The sequence below is a fragment of the Podarcis tiliguerta genome (genome assembly GCF_965153285.1).
Source record: "Podarcis tiliguerta genome assembly, chromosome: 3".
In the NCBI taxonomy this organism is placed as follows: Eukaryota; Metazoa; Chordata; class Lepidosauria; order Squamata; family Lacertidae; genus Podarcis; species Podarcis tiliguerta.
Window position 1 is genome coordinate 57584138 of NC_139536.1, and position 13663 is coordinate 57597800.

At 38.6% G+C, this 13663-nt stretch overlaps 1 protein-coding gene across 1 annotated transcript in view; it reads right to left on the minus strand.

The window, feature by feature from the left end:
* Positions 1–13663, minus strand: part of UTRN (utrophin) — a 321971-nt gene that overhangs the window by 169705 nt on the left and 138603 nt on the right. Inside the window, exons 51-52 of the mRNA XM_083434684.1 lie at positions 12046–12200; positions 6263–6452 (exon numbers count right to left, since the gene is read on the minus strand). Coding sequence (XP_083290810.1) covers positions 6263–6452; positions 12046–12200 — 345 coding nt within the window. The remainder of the gene's footprint in view (positions 1–6262; positions 6453–12045; positions 12201–13663) is intronic.

Consider the following 13663-nt stretch of genomic DNA (forward strand, 5'->3'; position numbering starts at 1 on the left):
CCAGATGGCCGTGGTATAAATAATTAAATTATGAGTATGATTGTGATTACAGAGGAGGACCCAGTAAGTTGTTTCATGTTCAGTGGGTGAGGCTGCAGGACCCTCCTCAGTTCCTCTCCCTAGCCCATAAAGCGTGAAAGAAAATAAATTGTCCAAAATAAGCAAGTGCTTCATTTGTGCAAGTGGGAAGCTTCACCTTACTCAGGCACAAAATTTCATTATGAGCATACAAACCCTTGCTTTTTCTACACCCAGCAGCTGCATGTGGAGGAGCGCAGACGCGAACCCGGTTCCCCAGATTACGAGTCTAGCCCTCTTAACCACTACACCACACTTAAACCAAGTACAATCACATGAATTAGGGTGGGTCCTGAAAACACATGTCCCAAGTGCCAAAGGCCAGGGCAAAGAGTTGCATCTTCAGCATATGACAAAAACTATACAATGAAGGCGTCAGATGCAACTCTTTGGAGAGTGAGTTCCACAACCTGGGAGCTTCCACAGAGAATGCCCTCTCTTAACTTCTGGGGATGGTGGTACCATCAAGAGGGTCCCGCTACTGATCTTAACGCCAAAGGTCTGCAGAGAAGGAGGCTGATTTTCAAATATTTCATGCCTAAGTCATGTAAGGTGTAATCACAGTATTTTCATATGCTCTCTCGATCCTGCCTTATTTAAAAGAGGAAATCCCTCCTTGGTAGAATTTCCATGGTTATTAGAATAGTGCAGTCTGTATTATTTGTGGCAGCTCTTAAATTGCCAATGATAGCTCTGTGGACAAAGGTTGTGTGGCTATACAGATGAGGCTGAGGTTTCCACCACATTTGAACAAGGGAAGCTAAGTTGCTTTTCATATATGGATTGTTACACTGCATAGTTAGTACACTGGTAGCACTAAACTAAAAAAATAACTTTTTCTATGAATATGGAGGAAGGCCACTTACATATTTTAAACAATTGTAAATCACTTTCCTACTTACATAATAGTAGCAAACATAAAGCAAAAGCAAACTGTACTATAAAATTAAGCAATGAAAAGTCTAAAAGCTTAAAATACCAAGAATAAGCTGAAAAATTATCAATAAACAGCAAACAAAACAATAAAAACAATGGAAAAAGTCATTAAAACTTACTTTTACATTTTAATATTTTGTTTCACTTTAAACAAATGGCAGCGTTAAGCTAAACTTTACTAACTTTAGTTTCAGTGGAACAGATCCAAAACCCCTTATTTGGACTTGATGGTAAACTAAGGGTTGTATTGTTCCCTAAAAGTGTGATTCTTGAAGTAATACTGTCTCCCAGGATTCTTCTGTTACATATTTTCATTCTCCATGCAATGTCTGTTCTTGCCTTGTTAAGTAGAATGTTGTTTCTAGCACATGACGAGAACTTTTTGGCCAAGCCTACCATAATCCCTTTACTGACTTCCAGGTCTACTCTGTAAGCATATGAATATTTAAATTAATTCTCCCAGCCATATCTTTGCCACAGCTTTATCTTAGGACCTATAGTCATCTTTAAGAATTCCAACACATTCTTCAGACACTCAACCTTTGTGCTTACTTTCTGGGTTTAGATCGGGGTCAGCATCCTTTTTCAGCCGTCGGCCGGTCCACCATTCCTCAGACCATGTAGTAGGTTGGACTATATGGGGGGGGGGGGGATGAATGAATTCCTGTGCCCCACAAATAACCCAGAGATGCATTTTAAATAAAAGGACACATTCTACTCATGTAAAAACACACTGATTCCCAGACAGTCCGTGGGCCAGACTGAGAAGGTGATTGGGCCGCATCCGGCCCCCGGGCCTTAGGTTTGCTACCCCTGGTTTAGATCAACTTTTTCAGTAAGATTCCCACTCCCCCCCCCCCAAGCTGTCTATAATAGTGCCTGAGGGCTATCTTCCTCAACTGTACCTAGTCTTTGGCCAGCAAACCTGAACGATTACATATTTTAAAATGCTGCCTCTACTATATTCACTATTCTCATTCAACCGGACACCTTTCCCTCATTCTAATTCCTGCTGAATGCTAAGACACATGCAGGAAATCAGGTCAACACTAACCCCTAGGATGACTGCCAGCAGTACGGTACAGTTTCATGTTTTGCTCTCATGTTTTCTAAGTAACTGGAAACCAACATACTCTGAAACATAACAGCTGCACAACCTTATGATACAAAATATCATAATTCTTCCTCTTTTCATTTGTTAAAGACATCGTGTCCTTTTTTTCACATACTTTTTAGCCAGTGAAAATATCTAAGTATACATGTTTCCCGCTGCTGAGTGGGGTAATTCATGACACAAAGTAGTGTAGGGAATTTTTGGGCTCTGATCCAGGATCCATATTGAAATAACAGTCAGAAAGAGAGATCTATACACAATATTAGCCTTATTAATATTTTCTGTTTGATGAAGATATCATTTGGCTTATCTTCAAACCTAGAAATTAAGTGTACCTCTCAAAGAAGATGTGGGAAAGATTTCAGGAAGTCCTAGATTGTTAAGATCAGAGTGTGAGCTGAGTGACAAACCAGCTAAGTTAGCCTTGTCATAGCCAATAGAACAGAAATAACTATAGTTGATGGATTTTCCTTTGGAAGACATGAAAAATATATTGCAAAACTCTAAGTTCTGAAAATAAATAGAATCAGTCAGGTTTTCCTAGTATTTGTCATAAGGACAGGACAGAACACAGTAAACAACAGTTGTCTCGGGAAAGGCTGTTCCCTTGTGTGCATAACTGGCCATAAATGCACTAAAACCAAAATGATTTTTGTAGTACATAGATTACATACAGCTCCCAAGAAGCTGAAAGTCTACATCTAAGAAATAGCAGAAAAATAAATCGCAAGAAATAAATCACTAGATAAAAATGAAAATCTACAAAAAGTAACTGCAACCCACCAGCTCGAACATTTAATTCATCCATTACACAGAATTAAACTAGAATAAAATTAAAAGGTCCTTGAGTTTAGTTTAGTTACTGCCATGAAACAAACCTTGCAGAATTTACTAACATTCACTGTAATCTGTATTTTTTAGAGTTCATGTAATGCTTATATTCACATCAGTTTGCTACTGGCATTTTTACTATGAAACATTTTGATTAAAAAGTGCAAGATGGGCTCATACTTTAAACAGAGATTTCCTTCACTGAAATTGTCAGCATACTATCAAATAAGATAATAGTATAAGATACTGTACTTTATGTTCTCATTTTGTTTTTGCACAAAGTGTGGATCCTATAATTGCTTTTTATTGTAACGCTTAATATTTTGTACAAATACAGAAACATAAGAATTGCCTTGTATTTGATGTTCTACATCAAACTAAGGTCTATCTTATCCAAAATTCTAGACTTGTTCAGATGGTATATTGATCCTGGGGAGAAACTGGGAGTGGGCCTCAGAGCAACCTTCTCTCTTTCTCTCTCCTGTGAAGATAAATTAAGTGAATCTAGGAGATTCTAGGTTTATTTGAATTGAGGGTCTCCCTTAGCACTGCAATGTACAAGTTATCTCCAGCTGAAGCTACCCAGGACAGATACCCCCTGTAAACAAAAGTATATTCCTATTGCTTCCCAACATGGTGATCTAAAGAAGCAGCACAAATAACCACCGAAGAGGATCGCAGCAAAGGTTTTTTGCTGGGGGGAAAAGTGCCAAGCTAACAAAAATTACATTGCTGACATACTACACTGCCTCATTTTATTAACTATGCAGTCAACCACTTCCCCTGTCCTTCCTTTGAATATAAGTACTGCTGAACTTCTCAAAAGAGCAGGGACAGTGCAAAACTTTGTGATGATTCAGACAGTGGCACTGCACAGTCTAAGAAGTGCAACTTGAAACCCTTTTTAATTTCACTGAGGATGTTGGCACATACAACCTTCAAGCTGGAGCTAGAGCATCCAAAGGATAATAAAGGAAAACCTCTAGGTTCATGCACTGTTCCATTAACACCTCTAAAAACATCACACCTCCAGGCAACCAGTTGAGTTAGTTGTGCATTCTTGAAAAAGAGAATTTATAGTCATAGGATATGGCTGAAGATGGAATTGGATGGGGAGGAGACAGTGAAACCACTGTCAAGTGAAGGGTCACGTCAATAAATGATTCAGTTCATTGCCACTTCTAAACAGTTGGCGGGGGGGGGGGGTACAATTTGCTAGAGATCTAGCTGTTTCAGTTGCTGTTTCCTTTGCATTTGCAGTCCCAGAGCAAAGATGCTTAAGTTTTAGCTGCAAATGCTCTGAAGGAATGCCTGCATTGTTAGTTCTGCACGTTTATGATTAGCAAGTTCTCACTCACTAAAAACAAATCAAACTTTGTTGACCATCAAAAGGGTTTGCCATGAACTCAAAACTGCATGCACATGACTAAACCCATTTATTTCTACATTGGGAGAGACTATATTATAGCACGTAATGGAGGGAAATTATTCAAGTAGAAAATGTATTAAAATATTCAGGTAAAATGGAAATAACTATGACGGAGTCGCATAATGCAAGAAGGGCAAACAATGATTCCATAATTATAAGGGAAGTATATTAAATTTCCCCCTCACAATTTACAGGAAATTTCGCATGTTTTAACGTTGCTATTCAGCTTCCTGAGCTTTAAAGTCAAGGGTACAACAGCCTCAAAAGAGGACACCTACCTGCCCTTGGTTTCCCAAATATACCACTAAGCAAGCAAGGAAAATAGCTCTTACAGAACCTCCAAGAAAGAAAAGGGGACAGATAAGAACATAGGAATGTAAAAAGAGGCCTGCTAGATAAGGCCAATGGACCATCTGGTCTGACATCCTTCTCTCACGGTTCCAATACCTCAGTGACAAGATCAGAAATGTGTTTAGTAATAATATGATACTGAAAGACACCCCCCATTCATTCTCCAAACAATATTTGAAGTTTATCTGTCCTTTTATCAACTTTGAGACAGTTATAAAAACCACCATGCAATTTATTTTCAGCATTCAAAACTTCTGAGCCAATTCTTAGCTGCTCACTCTTCCTTTACCATCTATCATCCACATTAGTAGACAGCAGTGGTCAACAGTAAAGGGACCCCTGACCAGGTCCAGTCGTGGCCAACTCTGGGGTTGCGGCGCGCATCTCGCTTTATTGGCCGAGGGAGCCAACGTACAGTGGTACCTCAGGTTAAGAACTTAATTCGTTCTGGAGGTCCGTTCTTAACCTGAAACTGTTCTTAGCCTGAGGTACCACTTTAGCTAATGGGGCCTCCAGCTGCCGCCGCGCGATTTCTGTTCTCATCCTGAGGTAAAGTTCTTAACCCAAAGTACTATTTCTGGGTTAGTGGAGTCTGTAACCTGAAGCGTCTGTAACCTGAAATGTCTGTAACCCGAGGTATCACTGTACAAGAATAAACTGGGAAATCCATAGGTGCTAATAGATAAAAGATAGCTACATTATAATTATGTATCTTCAGAACAGCCAGAAACAAAACAGGCAACTTACTGAAAAAATGAATACTAACAAGACCAAGAGAAGACTTCACAAAAATGTACATTTGCTCTTTTAGTATGAATTTACTGAAACCTCTTTTTATATCGCAGAAAATCGTATTGCTGAAATGATCCCTCTGCTTCAAAGCCTATGTCTAAAAATCAGGTTGGGTTATGGTTTTCCTATGTGACTTAATGGCATTCGATCAGCAACAGTGATCTGTCACAAGGTGTTTTCCTTGCTGCCACCAATCATACCTTGGGACCTTGCTTGCTAGTAAATAACAAGAAAGGGAGACACCTCATAGCAGTTCCCATTAGCAAAGTTTACTTATTGATTCCCTTCTATCTGACAATATAGGAGCTTTGTGTCTCTGAGAGATTCTTGAGGCAAAATTTAGGCTGGTGTGAGATATGATACGCTGATTCTTGATTTGCAGCATTCCTACTTAGAAAGTGTAGAAATGCTTGTGAAGAGGCCCAGTGGGCTAGAGGTTTGGGGAATACTTCATTAAAATTACTGTAACTTTTAAGTACAGATTTATTAAACAAGGTTTATGGAGAAAAAAACATTTACTTTGTGGAATTTTCTTTAAAATACACACTCAGATTAGCAGCTCATCTTGATCCCTTAGCTGATGGCCCTCCGTTACTCTTCAGCAGGCACTGGACTCGTTATTAATTTCATGTTATTGTTGTTTTTATTTATTTCAATCTGGCTTTAGCATTTTAAACGTAAAGGCAAGTTAACTACTTTAACTAACACACACAAACTTGTTGTGCTCTTACCTCTATCTGCTTTTTCAGTTCTCTTCCAGAAGCACTGTCCTGAACAGCGCGTTCTCGTTGTGATGCGTCTGCAAGCACGTTAACTGTAGCTTCTGCTTCTTGTATCCACTTGAGGAAACTTTCAAGGTCTTTGAGCAAGGCATGCACTGCCTTCAGCTCAGCCTCCAAAGCATTCTGCCTATTAGATGTTCTGTAGGGAAGAGAAATAACACTGACCTCAGAAAAATTGCAAAAAGTAATCATTAAATCTAAGACAGAGCAGTTGGAGCACATTTGTTTTGGTGCATTATGCCACAGGTTCTGGAATTTCTATGCGTATTCATTTACTTGCAAGATGCTACAATTTATGAAAATGATTCGATATACTAAATACTCCTCTTCTTGCTGTAACCATATTGCAATGTTGCAAGTGTGAGGAACTTAACTGTACACTTTCAGGAGGTTGTGAAGCAAGCAAATAGTTTTTTCGCAATGAATGAAAACAACTCCCTAAAGTGTACAGACCACAGTGATGTTAAAAAGTGGAACAGATGTTCTTTATTTTATCACTTACGTGGGAGATTGCAACTCCTCCTCTAATAGAATCATAATTTATTTGAGAGTTTCTTTCATACTGCACATATTGCACTTGTCTTCTATTACACACCTCAATATTCTGTAAACATTTGCAACACTTTTGACCTTGACTGACCTTCATCATGATCAACTCACAGGATTTAATTTCTGAAGATTGTTTTGGTGATAATCTATTGGTAGGCTAAGAAGGTGCCAAATCTATATATTTTTTCCTGCCAAAAAATCTGCAATAAGCAAGTGCCAAATTGCAGAGCTATAGTACCAAAAGCATTCTCTCAAAATATCTACTTCAAGTATTATATCATTGAATAATACATTATTTTAAAGTATTGGTGATTGCTGTCACAATGGTTGAACTTGGTGTGCATGCATATATATTTTTAGAAACACAAAGAATGAATAGATCACATTTCAATTATATGTTTAAAATAAATAGTTAAGAACTTTTTTTTAAAGGCAGCTACAACTTTGCTCATATTTAAAGGATAAATGCATGGGGCTTAGGACCTCTAGACATAATAATTGAGGTATTTTCTCCATCTTCAGTTTTGAGCCAGCACAAAATACAGTTCTATATGGAAGAATTATACCATCACAGAACATTAATATCCAGAGGATTTAGTGTGTGCAGCTACCGACAGCAGAATCCACACACTTCCACAAATTAAATTTTATGCTGGAGTGCTCCAACAAAATTGTAGTTACTTCCCACAAGATCTTTTCAGCATTTAGCAAAAAATACATATCCAGATTTCCTACCAAAGCATCTTAATATAATTACTGTTCTGCAGTAAGATATTTTCTTGTGATTCCTAATAGCCAATGTGTGGAGCCACCATATAAGGCAAAGTGGGACCTGTGCCAGTATGGAACATACCTAAGAGTGTATGAGTGTCTGTGTGTGTGTGTGTGTGTGTGTGTGTGTGTGTGAGAGAGAGAGAGAGAGAGAGAGAGAGAGAGAGAGAGAGAATACACACACACCACACACTCACACATGCACCCACACCACCCACTCACATAAAATATCAAAGAGATGCACAGCATAAAAAACACAATACAAAAAAGCCCAAGAATGACTGGTTTGTCCAAAAAGGGAAATTAAACAACTGAATAGGCATTAAAAGCCTTAAAGAGACATCTGAAGGTTTACAGTGAGGACACCTGCTGAATCTCTGTTGGAAGAGTATTCCAGAGCATGAGACCAAATGCCTGACATCTAGTTGGGGCCAGCAGGGCTTCTGAGATACAGGGGACCACCAACTGTGCCCCTCCAGATGATCTCCTATGTAAAACCCTGTGTGAACTGCAGCATAAAATAATAAACTGATGCAACAGTCCATGTGATAGTTACTACTACTCACAGATCCCGATCTAAATAACTGTGAAATTAGTTCCAAGAACAAATTGTAAAACAGCTCTGCCTAAATGAGAAATGTTTGGTGAAAATATGGGCAGATATTCAGATGATGGATGATTTCCATGAAATGATTATCATTAAGATCAACAACTGCTAATGTCTTGGCATGCTTATTTATGCTCTCCTGTTAATCTATGTAGTATATTATGGATCAGGATTAAGCCATGGTTTTATAACCTGGTTTGTAGAGATCACTTAAACCACAGTTCTCCAGTCCCGACAAAACTGGAACCTGCAGTTTAACAAACCTCTGGTGTGTGAGAGGCAATGCTAGATGAACTAGGAGCACACATACACACATCCATGTCTCTTGGTCCTGCATACATCGTGAGACAGCACTCTGGCCTTACCCCTCAAACTCCTCCACTAAATGCCCTTGCAAAGCCCCTTGGTCATGAGAGCTTCACCTGCTGGATTTCTTCCTGTGGTGCATTAACTAAGTGGCCCGAATCTACCTGAATACTATTAAGAAGCATGTGTGCAATAAAGAGATAAAGTGGAGATATTTGTTCATTAAAGTAGGCAAGAATGCAATCTTGTGCACCCTTAACTAAGAATAAATCCCATTTCATGTAAGTATATTTAAGATCGTGCAGTAGGATTGTGCTGTTTTTGAAGTATAGGGATGCTGCCAAGGGAAAAAAACAAAAGCTAAGGAGGAAGTTAAGATGCTATGAGTCACATGATCCTGCGAATGTATCAGGTGACTTGCTGGATCAGAGGAAAGATCCATTTAGTCCAGAACATTGGCCAGCCAGGTGCATCTAGGAATACATAACATGAGCACAGTAGGATAGAACCATATTCTGTCCATCCCCAGCTGCTAGACAGAGGTAACATTGAAATTCCCTTTTTTAGTATTGTTCAGTGTGTTTTTCAGTCTTGTGTCCAAAATCTGTTCCTTGCGTAGCCCTAATTAATTTAAGGAACATTAGCACTTCAAGAAGATAAAGCAAAAGAATTGTCAGGTAACAGGAAATTCAAACTCACGTAACATTTGAATCAACAATAAAGCTAACAGCAAGAAGTTAAAGGGCCAATGAAGTTAAAGGTAAATCTAACTCATATTTACTATAGCTTTATAGAACTCCAAAAAGTCCAAAGAATAACTTTGCTGATTATCATAATTGGGGGGGGTATAGGTGAGCACACACATGACTGAAACAGTGGTTTTAAACTTGGAAGGAGGGTGTCCTATTTTTAAAATCCCTTTTAGGGGTTTTTAAAACATGAAAGTAGACTTTTGTCTAGACTAAATTCAAGAAATAACATCTGAGTCTGAGACTGGGGACAAAGAATGTAATTTATTCATCCAGGTTACAGAGATACTGACAAATTACCCAGTCTCAACCCTGAAGTATAAACAATTATTGCCCACTGTGTAGCATATCTAATTTATACAGCAGCTCAAATTTAAGAGGTTTTAAAATGGTCCGAATTAATATAAGAAGCAGGGACATGTTGGTTTTAAAGAAGTTTCAATTAGAGAAAATGCTGAAATTCTCCATTATTTTCAGCAGTCCTTTACTCTCAGATGTTGTTAATCTTTCTTTTCCTTGCTGTTAATTATCCATTTTTAATTGCTTTTAACTGTCTTTTCTGATAATTTTAGTATTTCTTGTAAGCAGAGGTTTTGCTACAATCAAGCAGTATATACACTTTGCTACATACACATAGATAAGTTCCAGCATGTTTACCTGCTTCATGGTTTGAAGTATTTAAACAGATTTCTAAATGTCGGTTTCCTCCTCCACCACATTTTCAAGATAAAACATAATCTACCCAAGCTTCTTTTAAATAGCTGCTTGTTCACTTTTGCCTTCAAAGCCTGTTTCACCGCTTGGCTTCATTTACAATAAGATTGCACTGTTCCTATCAAGTCAAATTCCTCCATAATTCCTCCATAATTTACCTTAAAATTATTGGCCAATTTTTTACCCTTCAAATCTTCATGCCAAAATGAATTAGCCATATACCACCCTACATTACCTGCGAAGTTATTTTATTTTAGAAATGTTGCAACTATCAATACTTTGCAATGCATATTGAGCACATTGAGAATGAGCATACTATCTTTTTATTCTCTAGCACTATGAAGTATATACATTTTATTATTTGACATATTTTTCAAGTCTATGATATTTTATAACATATACATAAAGTCTAATAATTTTACTCAACCTGCCTGAAAGATAGTTGATGTACAGAAACCACAAATGCTAACAAAAGATAAAGGGAAATCCAGGCGAGAAGGGACTCTTGGGTCTTAACACAGTGAAAGTGACAGGACTGATGAAATTATGTAGAATGATGAAAAAAGGCAACATAAAAACAAACCATCTTCACATCTCTAGAGGAAACTTTTTTCGGGTTAAAATAAAATTGTTCAAGGTAACGAAGAGAATGATAGCTGGAGGCAGAAAACATGCTATTATACAAAGAAGGAATTGTGACTCAACTGCAAGAAGTTTATTTTCAAATGGGAAAAAATCATTAACTCTATTCCTTTCAGGATCAGACAGGGAGCTTCTGTGGCTTAAAAAACTAAAAACTGAAGTCGAGGGATATTTTCTCAAAGTGTAATCCAGGACTCCCTACAGAGGACAGAAGGCTTTCTTGGAGAGGATTACTAAAACAAGGGAATGAAGTACATCCATGAGGCAATAGTCTGCTTTGACAATGTTACTGCTTGTGAAGACTCTAACTCAGGGGTGCAGAACTTTTGGCTCATGGACCTAATCTGGAAGGCCATTTCCACCAAGCTATGCCCACTTGCTCTACAGCTGATGCCATATACGACCTCAGGCATGGGGCAGGTAAAGAAACATCTGACTCATCCAAAAGTCCATTTGCAGGCACTGACGATCAGTTGATTGATTGCTGGGTCTTGCTAAAGCCCTTGCAAAGTGCTCTGTTGTGGAGCAACAGCACTCAGCAAGACCCATATGGACAAAAAAGTCAGGTCAAACTTGGCCTGCAAGAGATGGGGGAAATAATGATCAAGCCCACTGGCCAGATCCATTTCCCTACCCCTGTGCTAGCCTGTGGATATAGGGATGTCCAAGGTGTGTTGCACATGCATAATCTTTTCCTTTGACCACTATCTGACTGGGTCAGGCAGAATGCTGCTAAACAATGATGTGTTCTCGTTACATTGAAGGAGACACTGATAGCTGTTTTTCTGCTCAAGGACTTTCCATAATGAAATCTGTTATTTCCTGGCACTACAGTACTTGGGGCTGAACCAAATGAGATGCATGCCCACATTTTTTGGAAACATCAAAAAGCACCTTTCTTTCAACCATTTTCCAGAAATGACTTCAAGAAGGAATTGAAAATGTTTCCATATTCAGGAAGCACTGCTTTCACTTTCAGTAGGTTTTGGGTACCCTTGGTGACAGGGATGTCAAGAAAATCCAAAAGCACAAGACAGTTGACAACATAGCATAGACAAGGAAGAGGTGGGCAATCTTGATGGAGCACTCCTCGCAATCAGTGCTGGAAACGCTGATTAGAAAAGTACAACCTTTTTTCCCCAAAAACAGGCACCTTCCCAAGAGCCCATATTTATTAAACAAATATCTCAGGAACCTTAAAGACCTGGCTACACCTGGATCCATGCTGAAAAAAAGAGTCAGAAATCTGACCAGCTTCATTTGGCTTGCACTGAACAAAGGAACAGTTTAGAGTTCTTCCTCGATTTAGACACACTTGGTAAGAAAGCCCCCAATTTAGATTATACCTGAATTAATAGAATATGAATTTGAGGCACACGTTTGCTTGCACATACCTTTGTTTCAAGTTGATCCATGAGGTATTCAAGTGATCCATTATTTCCTTCACTTTTCTTGTGTCATCACCACTGTAGTCTTGAAGAAGTTTGTTTGATAGATCATTGAATTGACTCATCTTGGTATCCCCTTTATCTAGCTCCTGTAGTAACATCTAAGCAACAAATTCAGAGTAGTTAAGAAAAAGCAAGAGGGGGATATCAGTGTAAAACTGAAAATCAAATATGGTTTCTCAAACTCTGACTATACTTTTTAATTAAAGGATCACTCTTTCATCCAATGTCATGAACTACAAAAATAAAAAAATGACAAATCAGGAAGGAAGAAATGTCAGTTCCACAGAGACATCAACTACAATCTTAATAGAAAGGAACAGCCCCATGATTCTGCAATCTAGCAGAAACTCATCAATACTGTGGAAGGAGAATCAGAAAAGTGTAAATCGCTCCTTTCTCCACAACACAAATAAAATTCCGGTCAATAAAGTGAATATGAGGGGGGCATAAAAAAGATATTTAAAATTGTGTGTGATGTGTTGAAAGTATATAGGGAGACTCTTTACTCCCTTTCTCTTAATACTTTAACATGGGGTCATCCACTGAAGCTGAATGTTGGAAGATTCAGGGCAGATGGAGAACATTGTTTCTTCATACAGTGCATAATTGAAATAATGGCATTTACTACACAATATGTAGTGATAGCCACCAATGTGGTTGGCTTTAAAGGGGCTTTAGACAAATTCATGGATGCTAAGGCTATTGATGGCTACTAGCTAGGGTGACTGTGTATAAATCCAATATCAGAGGCAGTATTCCTCTAAATACCACTTGCAGAGGAACACAAGAGCGCTGTTGTGCTTACAGGCTTCCAATAGACATTTGGTTCAGCACTGTGATAACAGGATGCTAGATTAGATAGGGCTTTGGTCTGATCCACCAAGATCCACCAGATTTGGTTTATAGAAGTGATGAGGAGTTAAAAGAAAGTAGAGATGATTAAATGGCTTAAAGTGAGCTTTCATTCCAGTGCATGGCAAAGATGTGGAGTTACTCTCAACACCATGTTGGGAAGAGGTACTGGGTCCAATTGTTTATTGCTTGCTCGTCATAATGGCTACTTCATCAATGGCCTTTGCTGTATTCTGTAATGAGTTGTGATGCAGGGCTGATCTTTCTCCCCTAACGACTCTAGTTCTTTTGGGTTATGAGAAGAGTTGAGGAGGGGATTACTGGAGGCTGATGTGGTGCCCTGCAGCAACCCAACCTCCTGCTTGCCAGACAGAATCTATTTTAGGCTGAAGGGGCAAAATGTTCATCGCTTTCCTGTCAACTTCTTCCAGTCCTGCCTGCTAGCTAAAGGAAGGAACTGTAACATGAGTAAACTGCTTTCCCTAGCAACAGAGAATAGACTTTAACATCAGAGTCATTTTAAAGAGCATCTACTAATGTCACTATATACCATGCATTTAGCATCAAATGTGTTCTAAGGAGAAACATCCATGCCCAGGGGGTTCATAACCGAAGGTCGGAAGGACAAAGATGAAGGGCCACATTTTAAAAATAGCGAGGATCTATGGGTGAATCAATCATTTAAAAGGCTCTCCTGAAACATTCCTGC